The 24,928-nt window shown below is 36.3% G+C and overlaps 2 protein-coding genes across 2 annotated transcripts; both read left to right on the forward strand.

Annotated features, from left to right (window-relative positions):
- The first annotated feature begins 20 nt into the window (after nt 1-20).
- Nucleotides 21-16,174, forward strand: LOC145233778 (striatin-3-like). The gene is made up of 18 exons (XM_080098565.1): nt 21-153; nt 2,902-3,015; nt 4,800-4,903; nt 4,970-5,037; nt 5,742-5,817; nt 7,022-7,180; nt 7,961-8,126; nt 8,975-9,056; nt 9,292-9,396; nt 9,670-9,768; nt 10,189-10,310; nt 10,691-10,914; nt 11,672-11,793; nt 12,154-12,318; nt 13,095-13,232; nt 13,576-13,668; nt 14,045-14,131; nt 14,393-16,174. Exons 1-18 carry the CDS (start codon nt 106-108, stop codon nt 14,560-14,562), a joined length of 2,142 nt encoding a protein of 713 aa, XP_079954691.1. The 5' UTR covers nt 21-105; the 3' UTR covers nt 14,563-16,174.
- Nucleotides 16,175-21,392: 5,218 nt separating this feature from the next.
- LOC145209249 (putative adhesion G protein-coupled receptor E4P) lies at nt 21,393-24,730 on the forward strand. The gene is made up of 5 exons (XM_080079517.1): nt 21,393-21,559; nt 21,851-22,566; nt 22,758-22,989; nt 23,504-24,019; nt 24,570-24,730. Exons 1-5 carry the CDS (start codon nt 21,445-21,447, stop codon nt 24,728-24,730), a joined length of 1,740 nt encoding a protein of 579 aa, XP_079935643.1. The 5' UTR covers nt 21,393-21,444.
- Nucleotides 24,731-24,928: the final 198 nt, after the last annotated feature.

The raw sequence follows: 24,928 nt of genomic DNA on the forward strand, positions 1-24,928 counted from the left end.
TTTTAAAACAGCACTGACCTAAACTAATAGGTTTGTATGTATTGTAGTTGTTTTTAGCAGGACACACATATTACAATCAGTAGGTTGTTGTTGTGCTGCTTCATTATGGAGATTGATGAACCAAGTGGAACAAACAGCCAAGGTGGCGACTCGGTGAGTTCTTTTGTACAGAAGTTTAATTAAGTATTGGGAATTCTGTGGCTTCAAAAATGACGATGAATTAAGTGTTTGATAAATATAATTGTGAATTTTACTGACAAATATAAACCATGTCCTTTTTCAATATTATGAAGTGATATGTTAAACAACCTTTAAGATGGATTTATATTTCAAGTGACCTGAAATCGGTTTGAAATAATGCCCCTTGAGTGCTGGATTAAGGTCAAATGTATTTGAGCTGAGAGTGTATTTTGTGTTTTGTGTTGTGTAATTTGGTATGAAATAGTAACAATGTTATAGTTTTGTGACAATCCCATGTTGCTACATAAAGATAAATATATATATATATGTACGTAATAGAGAGCTACATATAAAGTTGGTGATGCAAATTTGCCAAACTTTGTGAAGTCATTTGTTTATTTAGCCAGGAAGTTAAAGTGAAGGGAATCTTGCAGTTTCACTCATTTTTACTTTGCATTGAATTTTGACTAATAAAGTGTTAAGTACAGTACTACTGTATTTTAAAAAGTGCAACTAAATAATATATTGTTTGGTACATCACATATCAGTGGAGTTAAACCAGGTCAGCAGCATAATATGCTCTGTTAACATGTAAAATGGGTTTCGTTTTTTGAACAAGATGTATTGTTGGCCTGGTTAATGATTACAACATTGCCGTGAATCCCTGCTACAGCAAACCCTAAAACATGTTTGTTAAGTGATGAAACTGATCAACAGTTTTAATGACAGATGCTTTGATGGATTGTATAGTACAGTGGTTCTTTTTTTAATCTTTTTAAGGAAATTTAATGTTTTTAGAGGGAAATTATGTGAGTCAGAAGTCACCAAACTCGGGCCCGTGTGTTGAAATCAACCATTGAAAGTTAATAATTTAAATTCCGCAACAACATGTAAGATTAACTTTACCTAGTTTTACAAGGCACATAAAAATCCAAAAATCGTTTGTTACGTCACAGACATTACTAAAAGTATCAATGACTTTGTTATTGTTCGCGAATAATTGCATTTGGTCTGTTGATTGTGATGCGATAAATAACTATTGCAAGCACATGAGATTTTTCAAAATCCCACACAATTTACTTACCCACGAAATCACTAAATAAGATTGCAGTATATACCTTTAAGGTCCCGACCAAATCGCTTCACATAATTTTTTTTGATTAAAGAATCATTTTTTGTTAATGTTGGGCACAAAACATCATTATAAAAATAACAGAGTGGGAAATTCGAACTTGGTGATTTACTTTAGTGGGAAACCACACCAAAAAGGTTAAGAACCACTGGTATAGTAACACAAATGAAAATCAATGGGTTTTTTTAATGTAAGATGCATTACTATAAATTCTCTCATAAATTTTTATGTGTAAAACATTAAAATTCAGTTTCATCCCATTAAATGCTAAGTGTTCATAAAATTATCACGATTTCCAAATTTGCATGTCTTTCTGAATTGTTTCTAAAAATAGTATTTAAAGACCCCGGTATGGTCGAGGACAACATATTAATAGTGAGTAATTAGGGTGGCATGTTTTTACTTCATGTTAATGGGCTCTTTCCGAGTAGTCTTGGCAAGCAAATACATCCTACATTTAACTAATTTGTTGCTAAAGAGGAACAAAAAAAGGCACAATTCTTTGAAATATTTAAATTAATGCATGTTTCAGAAAGGAGGGGATATGTGAATGTTCATTACAGTTTTGTTGACAGCAAGTTTTTGTGCAGGACAATTAGACTTATCTTGGTTAAATGTATTTTCTGTGGAAGTTACATGTTAAATGTGAATAAAAGATTGTTGAAGTTATGCAGATATACATAGTTTGTTATGCAGATATAATGTGAATAAAAGATTGTTAAGGCATGCAGATATACATAGTTTTGTAGATACACATGTGTATTAATAGCTGCAACATGTTATCCACTGGTACTTCCGGATCAAATTCAGATGTAGGAAACAACAATTGTGGCGTATGTATGATGGCTGTGTTGTCCTTACTTGTGTTTTGTGCATACCAAACATTGCCCTATCACTATTCCAAGCACGCAGAGTTCACAGCAGTGAAGTAACGGCCCAGTTAACATCTCAGTGATACTCTGTTACCACAGTTTGATTGACAGGCCATAGTGCCAGTGAATTGTTAACAAGCAAACTTGAGGAGATAATTGGTTAACATCATTATTGAAAAAAAATGTGTTTCCTAAGCTATACAATATAATGTTGGGGCATTTAATTGTGTGTTGCAGAAACATCGAAAATGTATCTTTGAAATATAATTTTTTTAAATGCCTGAAACGTAAAATATTAATTGGTAACCATTGTATCATTGTCTGTTTGTCAAAACACTGACTAGTGCTTTTGTATGAAGCTTATTTGAAAGCTTTTTGATTCCCCTTTGTGGATTATAAAACTTGTCACCTTTTGTTCTTACTGGCCTTTATCTTTTATACTCCAGGGCGGTGATTCTTGAACTGTGTGCCAATAGATTTATGAAATATCAACAATGATAACATTTGTTTTAACTATTTTGTGTTTTTAACCTTCTAAATGTGCTGCAGAAAATTATTTTACTGTGCACAAGTATTTCTGTTGTTATCAGTTTGTGCAAGCTTTAAAAGTTAAAGAAACACTGCTCTAAGCAATGGGGCAAATATACAATAAACATTGTATATATATGTAATAGTTCCACAGTGTTTGAAGTTGATCATTGTGTTTTCACTTTTCAGGGAGATGGGAAACCAACATATTCCATGCCAGGAATTCTCCACTTCATTCAGCATGAATGGTCGCGATTTGAGATGGAAAGAGCTCAATGGGACGTAGAGCGAGCTGAACTGCAGGTGGGTATTTATTTATGTATTTGTATGTTTGTTTCTGACAAGATTAATCCTCTATGTATTGTTTAGAAGTGATAAGCTCAAATTGCTTAGATTGGAATAGCAGGTTTGGGACAGGGGTGCCAAACTGCCAAGTCCATTCAGATTTTTAAAAACTGGCATATGTCCAAACACTAATAGACGCATACATATATATAGTTTCATATCATTTCAAATTTGGTCCCATTTAAAGAGCTGCAGATTTTCTTATTTCTAAGGAGACTATTTGTTTGCAATGCAACTTATACAAATAAGCTGTTGCTGCCAGGAATAATCTATAAACAACACTTCCATCAGTTTTCGATTTTTGACATCCCATAAATCAAGAGTATATTACTTTTTTATGTACAATTTCACAAACAAATGGCTCTTCTAGCTTTAAAGATTGACGTCTTCTGGGTTAGGGGATAGTTGTTACACATACAGTTAACATAATGGGGTCAAATTACAACAGTTAGCTTTGTTTGTTTGGGAGGCATTCATTTCTCAGCAGTTTATGTGGTAGAGCAAGAACTAAACCTGCCAGCTGTGATTATTAATCATGTCACATACAAATTTGTAACATTGAAAAGATATATATATATATAAAGTGAAACTACAGTTGACCTTGATTCATACTCATCTACTCTATTGGTTTTATTTTAATATTTAAATGCACCTAAGGTTATTTGAAAGTTCATGACCTGAGTAATATCAATTGAGTGTCAATACAAATACATCACCAACATATATATATGCAGTTACATAAATCTAATGCATTATATATATATATATACATTTAAAGACACATATACAAATTAATGTAAGGATTATTTTCATACAAACTGAAAAATTTGTAAGCTTTGGTACTAACATTCAAGTATATATAATACATTGTTTCAATGTTTCTGAACAGTTTTTAAAAAGTTTATTTTGATTTTGACTAAAGTGTTTTGAACATGTTACACCATTAGGTTGTAGATTCCAAGCTTTTTTTGTGTTATTTTCAAAGCAGCCACTGTGACTTGCTTGCTACAACCTTAAAACAAGCCATAAGACTAAAATGCTTAATTCTAATTTAGATAAATGAGTAGGTCATGCATGACTAATCCGTCAATATTTATCCTATGTCTGTTAAATTAAGATGTGCACATGTATAACCCAGTTTAAAGCATATTAGCATTTGTGTTTTGAATATGGTTTTTGTTTTTCACCACAATGTCCCTCTATTTTCCTCCTTTACCGCTGGTTTGCAGTGAGTGGTTTTTGGCCACATGTTGCGTGACACATAATTTATTAATGGACTTGTGTCCCAGGCAATAACAGGGAGACATAAATTGCTTAGAAGTAATAGAGTCTGTTGGCCAGTTCCATTCCCTAATGTTTACAATATAATCACCTTTTCCCAAACTTTCAATTTGTTTTAGCAATGCCTTTATTAAAATTTCATGATCTGTAAAAATAAGTTTTGGAAATATTGCTACAAAACATTATAAAGTTTTTAAAATGAACTCTAAAATATATTAACTTTAAATGTGTTTTTTTTGTAATTTATATAAAGCTTTAAATACAATTTTGAAAACAAATGTCATTTATTAAACTCAAGTTGATTAAACTGTTTAAATCCTTGAAAAAGATTTTGGATAAAAACAAAAAAAATTTCATGTACATTCGAAATCAAGGATTTTTTGTTTTTTGCTTCATGATGTAAATTTAACTTTTCATCGTCAATGTCACCTTAATCAATTGTTTGTATACTTGCTCCACAGGCTAGAATTGCTTTCCTGCAAGGAGAGAGAAAGGGACAAGAAAATTTGAAACGAGATCTAATCAGAAGAATAAAGATGTTAGAATTTGCACTGAAACAAGAACGGTAAATTAAAAATGGATAAATTAATCAAAACATTGCTTCTCAATTGATATATGTTTGTCATTTCAGAGCCAAAGTCCACAAGTTGAGATTTGGAAATGAAATGAGCATGGACCAAATAATTAACGACGCTAATGGTAAGTTTCAAATATTACCGAATATTTTTTCACTCTAATAAACAGGGTTGCCATCGGCATGAAGCCAAAAATAAGGACAACCGAAAAAATAAAAATTTTCATACGAAACGAAACAAACATTTTCGAATACATCTTTGCATTTATATGAGCCTTGATATATCATATGTCATATTTTTTTGCCAGAAACAATCTGTTTCAGAAACCCCTTGGTGGTAGAAAATGCTTGTGCACTTCACAACATGCCAGGTCTAGGTTTACTTATACTTGTAGCAGGGATTTGTAATTGTTGAAAATAAGGATGCAAGTCAAAAAGAAGGACATTTCGTAGAAAGAAGGACAATACATTTTTCTAAGACATTGCCCTTTAAAATAAGGACAAATCTTAGAAATTAGGACAGTATGGCAACCCTGTTTATAAAACTCTTCTGGCAAATGTATTTTTTTACCCTGATGAACCTGACGTCAAAATAGGACGTCAAAATGCCAGATCATTACTGGCCAATATTATTGTAAAGGCAGTCACAATATTTAACATTTTCACCACCTTTCTATTTCTCAAATTATATTCGATTAAATAACTCATTTCTAAGTGTTTGTCATGGCTGTATAATGTTTGTGTAGAAATGCAATGTTTTCTTCTTCTTGATATAATTTATACAGTGCACAATGCTTTGGTTCTCTACCAAACATTCAAAATTTTTCAGATGACTCCAAAACCACTGAAATTCCAACTGCAAATGCCAACATGTCATGGAGACATGGAAGACAATTGCTTCGTCAGTAAGTAGATGTACATTAATATATTCCGAAAACAGTGAATAACGTGACTAGGATAATCCAATTTTGTGTTTACTTTTCACACAGACAGACTTGTTTCAAATTGCAGACTTACAAAATTTGACTCAAGCTTAAATGAATCCTTTAGATCAGTGTAAATTTTACTTGGTTGACTTGCTGCTTAGGTTTTACACTTCATTTAAGAATGACATAAGGATTGTGGTAATGTCAATATATATGTGCAGTGTTTTTTTAAGGTGTTTTGGGGGACCGAAACGGTTTATGGCTATTTTTTGCAAATATGGCTATTTTTGGTATTTAAATGAAACACTTGCGGTCTCTTAAAACTACTTAGCGGTCACCCAAACCAAACCTTAAAAAAACCTGTATATGTGTGTATGTAATCTATAACATGTGAGTAAAAACACTTATTGGCTGGAAAGCATGAATGATTTTGTGCTATTGATTGACAGAATCACGTTTTTTCACATGTTTCAGTATTTACCTTTGTGCCCACCCCAAGCCACTCAAGTCAGTTTAATTCCCCAACATAAAACATATAAATAATTGAAACAGTGTCATTCAATATCTGTTGTTACATTACAAGATCCATACAGTCCTAGCGACACTGTGTTAGAACTATTTGAAAATCTGTCCTACTTTAGCCATTGTCATAACATGCGACACCCTTTCCTGTTTCTGCTTTTGCACAACTTTCCTACCTAATTGGGGTAAATGGAGTTATGCAAAAGAAGCTATCCTTGGGTCGGTCACTAAAATTTCAAACCTTTTACTATAAGCATTTGTGCATCTAGTTTCTCATCTGATATCAGTGCTAAGTACATAACACACTGCTGGTGAATGCAATGCAAACAGAAAAGAGATAACACTGTTGTGTCAATTTGCACACCAGATAAATTCAATATCATGTCTTTGTCACATTAAAATTTTCTTGTACATTTAAGTCAACTTGTAACTTGTCTGCAAATAGCAGAACATGTGTTTAAAGTTTTGGGCATGTATACATTTCACAGTTTGGTTCTTCTTTCTCAATTTAATCATGCAACCAGAAATTGTAAATGGCAAAGCAATAAACAGTCTTTTGAAACACAACCTACTTTTCATTCAATCAATATTTTAAGCTTTAACGTCTACAAGATGCCTTGGCATTGTGATTGTGAACAAATTTTATTTTATGTTTTTTCAGATATTTGCAGGAGGTTGGATATAGTGACACAATACTCGATGTGAGGTCACAAAGAGTGAAGGCTCTGCTTGGAAACAATTATGACATGAACAAACCAGTGGAAAACGACAACAAAATGGTGAATGGTGACATGTCAGATGAAGAGAAAGCAAAAAACAAGTGAGTTTCAACTGAATGATATAGGTGCACACCAATCTGAATTATCACATATCCAATTTGACAACCTTTTTTGTATGCAAATAGCCAAATTATACATTCAATTGACTGGATTTGTATGTGTTCTCAAGATATGTGTTCGTACAGTCACAAGATTCAATGTAAAAAATAAACCATAATCACCCTTCCACTACTGCAGGGATTGCTAATGCAACCATGGTGTCAGGTGTGGGCTGAGATTAGTTTCGCCATAAAAATGCTGTTAGTATTTGTTGATGCTGGTTTTGCTCTCTGGTTTCCCGTAATGACCGAATGCATCAGTGTGGCAGCTTTCTAATAAATCTCTGTAACACTGGAATAGTAACACTTGACTTTTCTAGCACAATGGGTTTGTTTCAAGTAGGTTTTAGATGTAAATGACACAGCTGAGCAAAATCTAAAATTAGTTAATATTTTGTATGTTAGAAAAATAAAAATTTTTTTTTATAGTGGCCCGAAAATCAGGGTTGCCAACTTAAAAATTAGAATTATCAGTGTTGCCAAATCTTTGTCACAAAGATCGTTGCTGTAAAGTGGCCTGGATTTTTGACTGGCCTGTAGGCACGGTCCTACTTTGCCTAATGGTTAATCCAGCACTGATGGGGCGGAAAGTTAAACATTAGGTTTCAATTTACATTCACATATATCTGTCAAAAAACATCCTCCTCAAGCATTGGTCAATCAAAATGCTTGGTGGAAAATGCTTTTGGGAACCCCTGCTGTAAACTTGTGTCTCTTATTCAGATCTGGAAGTTTCAATATCCCGATTGTCAACGACCAAGCAGACAGTGAAGTATTACATGACTTTGATTTCCTCAACACCGCTGATAATGATGATGATGACGTCCAGATGCAAGACGAAGATGTCATTACATCCGGGGATCACCAGAGAAAAGCGAGAGCTAACAAGGTAAAGTATCTGCGTCATTGACTATTTTTTTTTTCATTGTTTCAGATCATATTTTTTTTTTTTTTTTTTATGGTTTTCTTCCAAATTTAGTCTTGGTTTGTTTTAAAATGTTTTCTTTACGTTTCTGTGTAAACCCTTTCATATATATTTAGTCTGCTAAGAACAAAAAATATTCCAATCTGTCAGCAATATATAAGGCGGATTAATCTCCATCTTAGCGCCATGAAACATAAACCCAATCCAGAAAAAGTTTATAAACTGTCGCTTTAATCATTGTACAGGCTTGGCAATGTGGAATATTGTTTCTGTAAATAAGTTTATCTTTTATCATAATAGGCTAATCCAGTGGTTCTCAACCAGCGCCCAGGGCCACCAAGGGGGGCCACGAACTGTGTTCCGGAGGGCCATGGGTGTAGATTCACCAGAAACACCCACTAAAAGCCATTTTCGTTTTAACTTTATTCCCTAATTTAATCGGCTATTTCACATACTATTTGTCTATATTTAGGTTTATCACGATTACGGATTCTTGTTTAATCTATGCGACCAGTTTAAAGCCGAAATTGGTACCGAATTCCAATACGAGATTGCCATTTACATTTTTTAAGGGGGCCACAGGTCCTACAGGGTTACTTGAAGGAGGCCACAAGGTCAAAAAGTGGCTTTTGGGAGGCCATGGTCCACGAAAAGTTGCTACTGGGCTAATCTATATTACTCACACTAACAGCTATTGTTTTAACTTTTTGTGAAACATTGTTAGTGTATATTTGAAGGCCTGAGCATCACTAAATTGATGAACAGATTTCAGTGTATAGAGTTCTTATGTAAAACCTGTATTTACTTTGCAGGATGAGGTGGATGGGATGAGTGTTGAAACTGCTACAGCCATCGCAGAGTTTGATTTCTTGAACCCAGATGCTGAAGAACCAGGTCAGTTTGTTGGAAAAACGATAGACACAAGTCAAAAAGTCAAAACTAACATGAACTATGTCCTTGATGCTAAGCCATACACTGAAGGTTTTTTATGTAGATGTCTGTTGATTTTGTTTGCTTAACTTAATTTGTTTGACAAACAATTAAACTTGCAGTGGGTAAAACTTGCTTTTTGTGGCTGTTGAAAATTTCACTTCACAATACAAAGTGTTGACAACCTTCACTTTTACAGACGATACGAAAGCCACTGATTGGACGATTGACCCGAACAAACTGAATGCAATGAAACAACAATTTCTACTCGAGAAAAAGCAACAGAAAAAGAAAGGAATGAAAAGTGAGTTAACTGTTTTTCCCCAAATTTGGTGACTTTTTGACAAGAAAAACTGCATTAAACATGAATTACAAACTTTGAAAACATATGGTTGGTATACCATTGCACTAATGTACTGAACATGCAACTAGTGTATTGTCTGTTTCCATAAGCGTTTCATTTTGAGCTCCCATGAAGCAATAGCTTTTCTCTCAAACACCACCACAAGATATGTTATAAGTTATAACGTGTAGACTTTTTTTGACTTAACTTTCTTTATCCCATATTATCTCACAGGACCAGCAAAGAAGCATTTGCAAGATATGCTTCAGACATTTCAAGGAGCCGAGATGCAAAAAACAAATGATGACATTGATATCCATATACCCGAAGAAGGTTAGTTGGTTGTTAATATTAAAGCCGACATAAGTATATCTGATAAGTACCGAATAGCCATGGATTCAAATCCCATCACCCATCACAGAGGGATATGGCCCGGATTAGGTGATGATCCAGATTAACCAAATACGATTTAACCGAAGTAACTTTCTGCCGTGTGGTGGAAAGATTGAACAGTATTTATATGTAATGAATTGCACATTCTATGCTGATTTGACTGATTAAACGAAAGCTTTGGTACATCACTAGTTGCACACAGGATTGATTCTAAAACGCAGCGTACACATGGTGCGATCAGATTTGTCGGTCACTACCCTGTTACACAGGCTGATTCATGCAGTCTGTTCTAACATTATACTTACATTACAGGTACTTTATGTTTGTGAATGGATATTTATATGATGTTTTACTTTATAGAGAACCTCCCATTCACCGTCGGAGGGGGTCAGACCGGCGACGAATCAATCGAGACTGCACTTGGACTTGGAGCTTTAGCCGGACTTACTGTGGCCAATGAAGCGGATCCACTTGCTTACGATGTATGAACTTAATTAAATGAGTTTCGTTTTCGTGTTAACATAGCTTGTTGTAATAGAACTTTTCCTCTTAAATGGGATAAAAGTGTTGATGCAATAAATGATGTAACAATTGTTTACTTGTGTTATGACATACATTTGATTGTTACGATATACTTATGATGTCAGAGCATGTCCGGAGCAAAGAATGCTTGGTTTTTCAACACGAAAAATTCTTTAAATTGATGGTTGATTCTCCAACCTTTTCAAATTACTGTTGTTTTGTGTTTAATTCCATTTCAAGATGCTACTTAAGCTATTGCTCCCAGGCATAACATCAAGTATATAAACTTGATGCTACTTAAGCTTGAAATAATGTTTTTAAAACGAACCTTACACGACAGATGTCAGCTACTAAGGAGACTTTCCGAAAAACCTGGAGCCCGAAATTCACGCTCCGGAGCCACTTTGACGGGATCCGGGCGATCCGGTTCCTTCCCACCGAGTCAGCGGTTCTAACTGCGTCCGAAGACAACACGATGAAATTGTGGAATTTAAACAAACCTCTTCCGAATAAGAAGAGTCAAGCTTTGGATGTTGAGCCGATCTACAGTTTCCGTGGACACGTGTAAGGAAATTGAAAACTTATGAATATGTTTGTTTAGTCAAGTCAAATTTTATTTGCATTTTCACTTTATCATCACAGTTCCATTGTTGAACGGTTAAGTAAACAGCAAGGACACCGAAAAAAACATGGGTTGTCGAGTCAAGTTTTACACCAAATACGTATTTAAATTTATTGACGAATTCAACTTATGATAAAACCTGTAGTTTGTTGCTTATTACAGTATTTGTAATAACATCATGCGAAAAAACGGCACTGATATTTACATGTTCACATAATCTCAGTGACCATGCTTTGCAATTTGCATGTGACAATGCTTGCGCACGGCTTATCTCGGTATGACGCCTTTTGCAGTTCATCAGGCGTTTGTGATTTAACCAAAAACATATCGTAATACGCTGTTCAATGACGCCTTCAACGGGCCAGGCGTACTATGATTTATATATGAGTGTGCCGTGATCGCTGGTCTGAATAGACGCTTCAGGGCTGATACCAGTTGTGATTTAATGTTCATCTTAACTAAAAAGCATATATTTTTGTATTTTCGTACTATACACTATGTATACAATTCAATTTGCAAGTTTTGCCCATTAGACCAAGTACGACCTGGTTGTCCTTAGTGTTTTCTGTAATTTAGACCGTAGACCGAAAATGTTTCGTCTTGTAATTGCAACGACGATTACTGCTGAAGATCTATTTCCGCGCCAGCTAAAGTTTTTTTTCAGTTTCATGTTTTAAAAACTTTCTTAAATCTTTGCAGAGGAGCAGTTTTGTGTCTGGATGTGAGCGCTGATGGGGTTTTCTGCTTCAGTGGAGGAATCGACTCATCTGTAAGATGTTGGGCTCTTCCTAATATCAACATTGATGCGTACGACACATACGGTAAGGAGAATTGCTCTTTTCATTATCCAATAACCAAACTTATTACCTCACTAAAATTCAGTTAAAAATTGATTGTATTAAAAGTCTATTTTATCATTATAATTACGTCAGTATTTAACTATTTGGATATAACGTCATTATTTGACGTTCATGGAAGACATGTATTGTGAAGTTTTATTCATTACGTAAGAAGTGCGTAAAAAGTCCTTGTGTCTACAACCATCTTTTATGACGTCACGTTACGTTTAGACGTGACGTAATTTGCTACTTTTGTTGTTTGTTCTGTAAACTATCTCCCTAATTGTGTAAAGTTGACTGTTTCATATTGTTCAACAAAAATGTTTGGAATTTCATGGGCAGATTCTTCACTGGCCGGAGAGATATTGGTCGGACACACAGACGCTGTTTGGTCGCTCTCGTATTCCAACACTCGTCAACAGCTCCTATCTGCTTCAGCTGATAATTCCATCAAATTATGGAGGCCGACTTCAAATGATCCGCTTGTACAGACTTACACTGTTGACGGTGAGTTGAGTTTACATGCGACGGCAACTGTTTTGTTCTTGGGTTGTGTGACTAAATATTACACTGTGGTTGGTAAGTGGAGTTTAGCAAAACTAAGAAATTGTTTACACTCGGTTTTAAGTCATTCCACAACCTTATAAAGTGTATATATTGTAATTAAGTTGTCATGCACCATCCGTATCTAACAACAACGGGCATTACATGCATGGTAAAAAGCAAGATCGATATCAGAGTTAGGCTGGTGAAATTAATACACAACAAAAGGTTGATGTGACCTTCAGTTGCTTAGTACGTGTGACGTAAAGGTGTGTTTTATAATCATTGACATGACGTTGGCCAGGTTTTTAGTATGAACACGCAGGTTTACCACAAATACAAATGTTGTCTCTATTTTGCAAATTGGAGAAAGCGAAAGTTTTTGTCGATTTTTATAGAATTTTCCTGTCATGGTTACAAAAGAGGTCAACACGCAAATTACCCTTGGGAGCAAATTCATGTGATATCATCCTTGTTCCTACCATTGTTGATTGAACCTTCGTATTAACCGATGTATTTGAAATACTCACAAATGTACTGCAGGAATACAACTAATGTAATCTCTATTCAACTCTATTCAAACTCAGATTGATGAAGAAAATGCTATTAAAACAGAAAACAACTTAGTTAACATTGACTGACCAAACTGTGAAATTGCATTGTTAACCTTGCACAATTATCCTACCACACATCTCATGTACGAAATTGCCTCAAGCTGAATAATTGATGTTTTTCTGCAGGACCTTCAACGCCCACTTGTGTTGAGTTTGTACAATGTGATTCCAACCACGCGGTGGTGTCGCATACCGACGGAAAAGTTGTCTTGTATGATCTCGAAACAGGGAAAACACCTGTTATTCTCTCTGAAAACGACACAGGTAAAATCGATTTAGAATCTGCTATGTCGTTTAACTATGAATATTTGTGCTTTTGTACTACAATATTGACATGAATTGATTGCATTGATTCTGTTTAGAATACTTCCTAATTTACCGATTTTTTTGCATTATTTCTCTCTGATTATCGATATGCATTCTAATTCTTTTGTTTTTGGTGCGATACGTTACTGTTTAATTTTGAAATAATGACAAATATGCTTTGGTTACTAAATTTGGCTCGCTAGAATATAAACTAAATTACAACTTTGCAGAATTTATTTTGTTTGGAGATTTGACAGCAAATTAACCTAAATACATCACGTGACAAATATTTTAATCTCAGGTCGAGTAAATGCAGTCGCAACTCACCCAACCATGCCTATCACCATGACAGCACACGACGATCGTCACATCAAGTTCTTTGACAATTCCTCAGGTAAAAAAAACTGCTGGTCGGGTTACCTCGTCTGATGTTGATCACAACGGTCGTAGGTTCACTTAAAGAGCTTGTGTGTATGTATGTACAGACACATAAAAATCTATGCTACACATAAACTGATGTGTGGCCACAGTGTGCACATCTAATGATGCTCACAATGGTCCTCAGTGCACTAAGTGAGCTTGTGTGCCTGCCCAGACACATGAAAATGCATGCTGCGCATAAACTAGTGTGTGGCCACAGCGTGCATTCAAAGTTGCTCACATTAGTCTTTATACAAATTCGCATGTTAATTGTTTTCAACTAATGTTAGCTATTTCTTGTAGTCATATTACGGTGTTTCGGGTTCATATGTTGAACTGTTTCATTCCAGGAAAGTTGATCCATTCTATGGTTGCCCATCTTGATTCGGTGACGAGTCTCTCCGTTGATCCAAACGGTCTCTACCTTCTTTCAGGAAGTAAGTACACGAAAACGGAAATTAACTCTTTAAAACGTCAACATCTTTACTAGACTCGCTCTTGACACACGTTTAGTTTACGAAAAGCCTGAAGTTACTCGGTTTAATTGATGTTTTTGAGTTGTAAATATATGTGGCCCTTTTACAGAAAAAAAATAACAAAATTTGCACTGCATATCGCGTGTAGTGTACAAATGAGGTATAACTTGAAGTAATTTTAATTCGTAAATCTACCACCAACCGTCCAATCTCCCCCTGCAGGTCACGATTCCTCAATTCGACTGTGGAATCTCGACAGCAAAACCTGCATACAAGAGTTGACGTCACATCGCAAGAAGTTCGACGAATCAATTTATTCTGTTGCTTTTCATCCGAGCGCAACTTACATCGCAAGTGCAGGGGCCGACGCCCTCGCTAAGGTCTTCGTATGAACGCGTCACAATACGACGCGTGTGACGTCATAGTCCACTTGTAATAGGCTATTTGTGACGTCACGATACCGTAAAGTGACGTAGAAACCCTGCGGCACGTCTGACGTCATAGGATATCGCTATTATGACGTCATAGGTCAGCCTTGTGACGACATCGTGCAGTTGCTTACTCCATTTTAGTGGTCTTGTTGATTCCAGTTACGTCACTGCCCAATCAAGTGCTTTTGGTCCGTCGTTTATGAGACCAGCTCTGTGACGTCATTTATAGCTGTTGTTTCGTGTCGCATGCCTCGATGACGCGTAACTTTGAAAAGAAAATGTTGTAAGCTTGATTATTTATCGCGCTCCGTACGGTCGCCGCTTTTGTTACGTCATAATGCGTTGTGTAGAAATGCTCGTTCGCATTGCTCAAGTATTTTCTTGTCGCGCTTGATTCGGTTTGGTCACGTGGTTTCGTACCTCTGCCTTCGCCCAACGAAATCTAAAGTTCAAACTCTATTGGACACAATTCTATGGAAGTCCAGAAACTGCGCCTCTAGTGGTTACATTTATATTCGTACGGCACCGTCAGAGGGCGCTGCAGGGTTCGGTGCTTTTCTGGTGCAAAGTTTCATTCTGCATCTCATCACTTCATCATTGAGGTATCCTCCAGGGCTGCTTTGACCCGAAACACTTCTTATCCTACTTGGTGATCTTCACACCGATTCGTGCGATTCCCGTTTTAATTCAGCACATGTACTCAAGTTGCTTCCGCACCAATCAGTGTCAATTTGCCCTGTTTTTCTGTGTTTCCCATTTGTAGAAAATAGTTACTCGCTGAAACGAGCGGTTCTCGGAGCTGATTGGCTGTATCAGTCACGTGGAAAACCGGCTGTGTTGTTTCATTTTAGCAAACCGGTCCAGTTTATATTGTAAGATGTAGAATCTTTCAAAACCCGGCAAAGCTCATTGCTTTTCAGTTTCCTTGAGCGATAAATATCCCCAATACATAATATGAACGTCGCTTGCGTTTGTGTTTTGCCGCCCGGGCAAATGTATTTCATCTACCTGAAAAATCTCTTTGCTGCGCTGTATCTTCTGTATGCGACTGAAAATGGGACCTTGGACAAAAAATTATTTCAACACCGATGAATAGGACGGTTTCCCTCATTCTATATGTTTACATAAACGCGAGTGTTTGTTAGAGATTTTCTATTGGGAAGTTCTCCAAATCGCCCTAAAAATGCGGCCACACGTTGAAAAACTTTAGACATCTCAGCGCTAAACCGTAATCAGTTCATGTTGATTTTGAAATTAGTTCATGTGGACGTTCTTCTAAGAGCAATTTGATTTTATACCAAAACAAATATTTGCGTGATTGATCCTTTACACAAAATTCTTATCATTTACCATCTTCTTATCTGCAACAGTTTTGTAAAAGCAAATTGACTTTGATTCGTGTTTCGACGCGACATTGACTTTGCAACACATATCTCCAGTTTTTTCCCTATCTTGTGCTTGTGAAGCTTGACCCTCTGAAAAACGGCAGTCGTATTTTTATCGACACACGATGTCGCCTTGTGCTGCGTGACGTGTTGTCACAATTTCAATAGATAACTAGCTTTGTTCATAATTTTGTGTGGTGTATTGATTAGGCTTATTCAGGTTTGGAGTAAAAACAAGCAGACTTAGGGATTATAAGTGCGATCAGTTTAGGGGTCGATATGTTCTTCAGAAGTCTAAATTAGCTAAGATCTTAACGTGCGAGTAATTGCCACCAATGAGTAAATTGATATTTTTTCTGGGGGTAAATACATTTTTTTCCTTTGACATCCTTCTGTGACATCATTTTTGGTGATCTGGATGTCCTTATGAGGAAACAACGGTTAAGAATCACCGACCACTAAACCGAATGTGGTTAATCGCATTGCCAGTATGGCATGCTTTTCTATGCGATTAGGCGGACGATTTTCTTAACAAACGTAAGACTGAGTTTGGATTACAATACCTTTGTAATTAAACGGTGTACTTGATTAACCGGTTTCGTATGCAGAAAGAGGTGGATCTCCCACGTAAATGTTTTGTTGTGTTTTTGTCCATTTGGGTTCTGGTCAGCAAACTATCACATTGTTTTTCAGCCACGTTAAACCGACAGATATACTCCTTTTGCCACAAGAGAAATCGGTTAAAAATATTTTTCTTATTGTGAGATCATTTGTGATAAAAAGCAATTTCATCCGTCGCATTTTAGTTGCAAGTGTTTTAGACTGGAACGTTAGTCTGTCATAAGCTCACCCCTAACTTACTGCGGGACTAACTGATTTCAAGAGGAGCGTAAGTATTAAACTACATTGTGTAATTTTGAAAAAAGTGTACAAAACCGTAAGTCAAACAAAATCAATCGATCTAGACACGAGGTTTGTGAAGAATATTTTACCAAAGTTTTTTGGTATAATCAATTCCTGTAAACGAGTAAAACCTAAACTTATTCAAAATGAATCGCCCTGTTTAGCTTAGAACAATGATCACTCAGAAACTGCGTCTGTAACCAGTTCATTTTACTACAAACTCTGCTTTATTACTAAACTGTGTACTGAATGTTCCCATGCAAATGGTTTGCGAAAAATACCTGAGGAAACAACATTAAACACGAAACCCTAAACATTGCTGCTTATCCCTCATTGGTAACCTTGTCACTTGCCTATTGCATGCACAACTAAGTCCGCTTATTTTCTATATTTACAAAGCCTTGCAGTATATGATCCACGCTTCAAGATTGGCTGAAAAAAAAAAACGTTCAAGCCCTGGCTAAACTTGCCTTCTCAGCGCACCACGTAGTGACTCGATGTCACAATAACTTTACTCGAGAGTAATGAAAATTATTTATTATTTAATTACAAGTGTGTTGGGTGATTTCAGATAATCTCGGACCTTCACTTTGAGCATTAACCTCCAAGTATGGTGGTGACACAATCACAAATGCCGTAAGTAATCTCATAACATTCTGGGCACTTTGCCTTGCAAAAGCATAATCCAACCAGCAGAAGAAAAATACCCAACTGCAAAAAAAAACAATACAAAACATAACTGATAATTATGGATTGAAGGAAAGTTTTAAGCCGGTCTTGCCGATACGCAAACTATGACCACCGCCGACATTTGGATAATTTTCGAATTGTCTTTTGTCTGAAATATTGTTTTTCTTTTGTTGGTGGTCGATGTAACGTCATTGCAGCCGATCAGACTTGCACTTAAATTAAAGCTTTAACCTGAGTGGTTGCTTCACTTATGAACGTTTTGTAAAATTACACATTCTCGTCTTACAACGCATTGTAGACCTTATTATCTTTGGTGCATTTCAACATAAACAAGTAAGAATTAACCCAGCATACGAAACCACATACAAACTATAAAGCACTTTCGCTTTGGTTTAACTGTTTGTGTTTTGGTGGCATGTTAAAAGACTTCTCCGAAATAAGAAAATTATTAGCTATTATGGTAAGTCATTGCCAGAGTCGGGTTATGCACTCTTTACAAGTGGCTTAAAATCAGTTCGGTCTTTTTCCCCAGATATAGATGGCGCAAATGTTGAAGAGGGACTTATTTCAAAGTTGCATGAATATTTTTTGTTGATGAAGAAACAACAAAATGTAAGGCACAATGACGTGACGATACGCAACTATACGATGACTTGCCCTCTATTTAAAACCCTTTTTCGATATAACATGCTTTTACATTTGTGCAATAATTATAGTTTCTTTACATAACACGACCCTTCAGCAATTATCACAAACGGCAATCTCCAGAAAAGAAAAGAAAAACGGTGTGGTGGTTCATTTATGTGCTGAGGTGCCATGAATATTTAGCACCGAAAAATTTCAGATACGCATCCTTAATGCCCTTCTAAGTAAAAATGTATCCAACATTCGGTTTGCCGAATCGTTTCAGCGGAATCGGCCATTATTGCAAAGATTCGGTTTCGGCCGAATAATTTGTTACGTTTCGGCCGAAACCTGGTCTTTTACGAACACAGATTAGTAAAGTACCACGCAATCTTTTAACCTACACCACAACTAAAATCGCGTAAATTGTTATAATTTTAAAACATTATCTATTTCAACTATTCTGCACTAATTGCCTGGTAGACAAACTTATGTTCTTACGTCATAAACAATTCGGTTGATTCGGCCGAGTTTATGCGACAAAACTGTCAAATATTCGGTATCGGTCGAACCGAAATATAACCGATTCGGTACATCACTACTTCTAAGCACGCTTACACAGCTTAGTGCTTAGTCTAGCCCTGGCCATTATTTGTAAATAAAGTTTTTGTCATTTTACATTTCGATTGGTGATTTACATATAAATGTGACATTTTAAAGGCAGCGATAATTTTCCACATGCTTAAACAAGACATTCTATCCATTACAAAGCAGTCCAGCACGCTATTGATGTAACCTCTGTTTTCTTGTAATAAAACGGGAAAGGCGCTGCTCGTACTACGTCACACGGTTTCATCGGGTTCAAATCATCTTTTTTTGTTTGTTACACATACAGCCACTGTATTAGTAAGTGAATTTAGGTTTGGGTCTAGTACTGAATATAAACTGGATAATTCAAGTCCAGAGATAAGCCATGAAACTGGCTATAGGTTTGGCTCAAAGCTTATGAATTGTTTGTGGTTTTGTCCCAGTTGAAAATATTTGTAATCATTTATCAGACATCTTCATTTTTTTCTGCAGGATTAATAAGGATGACTGTAACGAGGAAAAGTTTGCATCATTTGAAAAAGATTGTGATTGAAAACTGAGCAGTTACAACGTGTTTAGCATGTTTGTGCAAAACAGAAAATAACAACATTAACAAAATTATGACAGGCAAATACAGCATAGTGGCGTTGTGTGTTTTGCTTCTGTTAGTGAACGTTGTCCAAGGTACGCAATCGCTTGTTAAAAGTAACACACTGTAAACCAATTTGGGTAAAAACAACCCAAAAGCGTTGGGTATCTTGGTGGGGAAACCCATTTTTTTAGGTAGTTTGAACCCAAAATTGGTTGGGTTAAATACAGTTTTGCCCTATTGATTTACCCAAAAATGTCCAAAATTGATTGAACGTTGTTTTACACAAAAATCATACAGATTTCATGTTTTATTTTTAGAAGAAACACACTTTTTTCCAAACTAGCTACAGAAGAAAAAACACGAAAAAACTAATTACAACATACAACACAATTATTCATACATTGACAAGTCTGGAATATCAAAATGATACTTGCAAAAATTGTAAAACTTTATCAACATGCAGACAGTATTCATAGTAAAGTACACAATACAATGTAAATACGGCTTTGATGCCTTTGATGATACCATTCACTTTCAGTATACAGGGTTTTGCTCAGAAAACAAGGTTATTTTTGTGAGCGAATGAAATCTCTCCATGTACAACCCAGAAGGGTTGCTGACGATCACCCAATGCTGCTCCCGAACCTTCAAATGGTGTGTTTGCCTGAATATTTAAATATTACCAGCAAACAAACAAAAACAACATAGTAATTTACCAAATCTAGACAAATACAAACCATATGCTATCCCATACGCAAAATTTAACAAAACATAGGGCTACCAAAAAAATCTCTTTTCAACCATAAACGCCATTAATAATTAATGTGAAACTTACTTCCAAGTATCAATCTATTTCTGTGGGACGTCCAAGTCACCAAACCATTGGGCAACAAAACAGTTTACCCAAAATATGTGGGTATGTTGCTGCTGTACCCAAAGTTCTCTCGATCGATTTACCCAAATTGGTTTACAGTGCAAGTAACTTAAAAGCTAAAAAAATTCAAACGATATATCAAAGCAAGTCGTAACATGGTTTCGCCCAATTTTTAAAATATATAATTCTTTATTGTACTACAGTATGTTCACAAACAACAGACGAGTCATGCATAAACGTCAACGAGGACCGCAGAATATGCTTTGGTGAGCTAAATCAAATGTAATAAATCATTGATAATTGTTTTAACATTTTGTCTTATAGTTTGTGAAGAAAGTGAATACAAGAATCTTAGTTGTACAGACGAAGAAAAAATGCTGAACTTTCCTGTCGACTTTTGTAAAATACAAAGTAATGAGTAAGTATAGTTTTAAACAATACAGCAATTTGTTCGCGCAATGCTTGTAATTCTAAGAAGGAACAGAAACCACAACAACGTCGTTCGTTGTTTTCGCTGACAAATTAGGAACATAAGTTCGAAATTGAAAATGTAAATGTTGAAATTGAAAATGTTACTTGTAACTTTATCGTGTTTATATGTAAAAGGCTATAAACAATTCCTACTGGAAGTAGAAACGGCTTACGACTCAATCAAATTCTTGTGGTGTTCGTATGAACTGGGCTACCCTGTCTAAAGTCAAGGAATTTTTATTTATGTGATTTGTTGTACATCGTATTCATTCGGTTAAAATCGTTACCTTAATCAGATGTCCGTTTTGTTTCTTTTAAGGCCTTACACACCTTTTAATCAAAAATGGCCTGGTTTAGTGGTTCTCAAACTTTTTAAGTTCATGGCAAGTTTTTATTCCTGGTTTTCCTGTTACCAGCTAAAAATGTTAAAATCTATTCCCGAAGCTTCAAATGGATAAATGAGACTGATATTAGCAACGAAAGCGAAATGGGTTGGTAGTTGGGTCCAAATTACCAGTGAGAGTAATATCGAAGAATCAGTCATTTAACTTTGTATCAAAGTAATTAAATTTTTGTTATTTTTGGGGCGCACCTAGCAACCTACCACGACAGTTTGAAATCCGCATTCAATGTTTTGTATTTCGTTGTTTTTGTGAAGAAACTGCTCTAACTACAACGTAAGTTCAAGCTGCAAAAACAGAGAGAAACATAAGGAAATGGCGCAAATGATACGAAGCACTTGTCGCAAAAAGACTGAATGTCAAATTCCTTCAGGAGCTTGGAGAAACGGACGCTACATGTTGATAACATTCACATGCAGAGAGTGTGGTGGTAAATACCTTTGAAATTCAAAGCTCCCTTGTTCAGTCTTTTAAAATCTTATCCACTTATGTCTTCTATATATCGTATAATGTATGCCTTGTAAGTTCGATTAATGAAAATGCTTAATTGACGATATCCTATATCACATCTGCTCATTTTTAACACTAACTTAGATTTAGCATCAGAATTGTAATGTTTAGATGTGACGTGAAAGATATTATACTACTATTGTTTTTCGTTCTTATAGCTATTGTTACCTTAAGTAACTTTTAATATTATCTCGGAAAAAATGTTTTACAGAAAGCTGTACAAAAGAAGACATAGCATTTGAAGGGGAAAGTAATTCGTATCAAGCGCTGAAAATGCTTACCGAAACATCCACGATATACCAGGATAGAAAATCTGAGGCAAGAAGGTTTGGCGGAACAATACCCAACTCTGGTCCGTATCTGTCGGTCGATGACGTTCATCTCAATAACATTTCCACCAGTTCCACTTCGCCTTTTGTTGCTGCTTTGTCGGTCATTAACATAAACTCTTCTAGCAAAGAGCTTTTCAACAACCTGACAACCGAACTGACAACTACAAGATTAACTGATGTTCTCGCAATAGACGACCTACCCTTGGTCTCTATAGTCGTCGATCAAGAAGATGATTCGGAAGATTCGGAGGATTCGAAAGATTCGGATGATTCGGAGGATTCGGAAGACTCGGAGGATTCAGAAGATTTGTTTCAAACTAAATTGGCATTTTCTTTGTCGGTTCCAGGCACCACAAACTTTAAAACAGAAATAAAGCCAAAGTTGATGAAGATAGCTGGTGGTAGAGATGTTCTTGTCAAATCAGTCAATTGGATTTGCGTTTTCATTGACCCTGAAACGTATGTGTTTTCAAGGAATGGCTGCGCACTGACAACTAGTGTGAATAGATCACAAGTTTCATGTGCTTGCAACCATACCACCATATTTAGTGTGCTTCTTGCCGTGGACGCTGTCATTTTACCAGCTTACATTAAGGTAAATCAAATGCATAGGTATACTGACATGAACGTTAATGCAGCTATATCATCAGTGTATAAACACGTACATATTACATCTTACTTCAAACGCAAAAATGTTACTAGTTAATCAAATGTAGTTTGTACCAGTATCTTAGGAACTTGGAGTCATTGCTTAAATTGTTGAGAAAAACATGAACTTTTTATCAGATCCTGTCTTACATCACCGAAAGCACAACAGTTTTGTTTCTCATCATTACCGTCATCACAATCTTCAACGTCCGCCATGCGATGGTGAACGACCGAATCTTCGTTCAAATCAACTTGTCGCTGGCTCTCATGATCTTCCACGCACTAAATTTGACCCATGACCTCGCTATGACGTATCCACAGCTGTGTGAGGCTCTGGCGGTTGCCATGCACTACTTCCTGCTGTCTTCCGGTAATATTCTATCTCAATCACACGCAACATGACTTCTGCATAGTTGAATTAAAGGATAATCAACACACTTTAACACCAAGACATAATCGAGGTCATCACCTTTGAAAACACATGGTGTTATACTATCTAATTGACAATAAGCGTCAATTTCTAGATTGTTGGTGATTTAACTTAGGTGATTTTCTAAAGTAAAATTATTCGCATTTTTCAAGAAAATATGAATGTGCAAGTGCAAACTTTGTTTGATCAACTTTACTTGGATGGTTTTAAAAAAAATCATGATGCGAATTTGTGATAATTAAACTCTGTGTAACATTAGTTATAAATTTAAATAAACTTGGATGTAAGTTCAGATAAAAACATATAGTCGTTCATCCTTTAGTTTTAACGATATAGATATTTAAGGCTTATTAGTCTTTATCCACCAATTTAAGCAACGGACTGGGTGATTCGAGCTTCAAGTTTTAATTGCGAGTATTGTTTGAATAAACTTATATTGAATGTTGTTCAACAGTGTTCTGGATGTTGGTGGAGGGAATCACACTTGCCATGAAAACTTCGTCCAAGTCTCTTCAATTCAACGCGATCGACCCGACCAAGCTGAACGTAATCAGAGCTCTCGTCGGTTGGGGAATCCCCTCAATCATTACAGCAGCAGCAGCAGTTGTTGGTTTCGTCTTCACAGAGAATTACCTCCTTCCAAGTGCGGTGTATCAAGCAGGGTTCAACACTTCCATGTACGACAATACCCTGCGTTGTTTCCTCGACCATCAATCCCATCTCTTCTACTGGTCGGTGATTGGTCCGATCTGTCTCTGCATTCTCATCAACCTCCTCATTCTCATCCACGTGGTTGTCTTTATTTCCCGCCTAAACGCTGACCAACCGCGCCGAGGCCGCGTCCGTCGCCCAAACGCGCATGAGAAAATCACAAGGAAGGTCAAGATTCTTGTGGTGGGTGACATCGCAAAGAAGTTGCTGCTGCTCACTCCTGTCATGGGAATCCCACTAGTGCTAGGAATATTTGTAGGTAAGGCTCTTTCTGTCACTTCTGCGCGCTACTCACGAGTTCCAGTCCCTATATGCTTAACAATAAAACAGGATGAGACCATAGTGGGCACATCTAAGTTTTCTTCCGAAAGATTAAGTGTATGCTTAAACACCCCAAAACACACAAATTGGTGTACGGCCACAACGTGCACATCTCTTGTTACCTACAGTCGTCCTTAGTGTACTGAGAGTGTTCGTGTGTGTGCTCAAACACATGAAAAACTTTGCTGCACATAAACTGGTGTGTGGCCACAGCGCGCACATCTAATGTTGCTCACAGTGGTCCTCAGGGCACTAAGGGAGCTTGCGTGTATGCCCAGATACATGAAAAACTTTGCTCATAAACTGGTGTAAATAGCAGCGTGGTTATTTAATGTTACTCTAAGTGATCCTCAGTGTACTCAGTGAGCTTGTGTGTGTCAAGAATCAAGTTTACATCGGTTGACTACCATAAACGTTTTGCTTCACCAGCAATTCGCAACACCAAATTCTTAAAAATACAACACATTTCCATCCTATTATTGTTGCAGGGATAGGTTCAACTGAGAGCAACGAGTTCTTCATGTTCACCAATGTGACGGTGAACGGATTGCAAGGTTTATTCATCTTCATCATCTACTGTGTGATGCAAGAAGAAGTTAGAGAAGCTGTGAAGAGAGCTTGGTCGCGGTTCCAGTGCGGATATGGCTAGAAAACTTAATTTTCCATTTGCATCACGTCGCGAAACACAATGTGTATGATGACAAAAGTGACGGAGTTTACTTACATGCTCATTTTCAAATAAAGGATGTTTTCTAGAAATGTAAAGCAGGAATAATTACATCTCTGGAAAGAAAAACTAAACTAAACTAAAAGCTGAAAAACCTTGACTCCTTTGCTGTAAATAACC

This window comes from Phallusia mammillata, chromosome 1 (genome assembly GCF_965637545.1).
Source record: "Phallusia mammillata chromosome 1, kaPhaMamm4.hap1.1, whole genome shotgun sequence".
Taxonomy (NCBI): Eukaryota; Metazoa; Chordata; class Ascidiacea; order Phlebobranchia; family Ascidiidae; genus Phallusia; species Phallusia mammillata.

Bases quoted from the DNA above. Each gene is read 5' to 3' on its own strand.
- LOC145233778 (XM_080098565.1), top strand. From the start codon at position 106: ATGGAGATTGATGAACCAAGTGGAACAAACAGCCAAGGTGGCGACTCG. The intron at 154-2,901 runs GTGAGTTCTTTT...TTCACTTTTCAG, and splicing joins ACAGCCAAGGTGGCGACTCG to GGAGATGGGAAACCAACATA. The intron at 10,311-10,690 runs GTATGAACTTAA...CTTACACGACAG, and splicing joins CGGATCCACTTGCTTACGAT to ATGTCAGCTACTAAGGAGAC.
- LOC145209249 (XM_080079517.1), top strand. From the start codon at position 21,445: ATGGCGCAAATGATACGAAGCACTTGTCGCAAAAAGACTGAATGTCAA. The intron at 21,560-21,850 runs GTAAATACCTTT...AATGTTTTACAG, and splicing joins CACATGCAGAGAGTGTGGTG to AAAGCTGTACAAAAGAAGAC. The intron at 22,567-22,757 runs GTAAATCAAATG...ACTTTTTATCAG, and splicing joins TTTTACCAGCTTACATTAAG to ATCCTGTCTTACATCACCGA.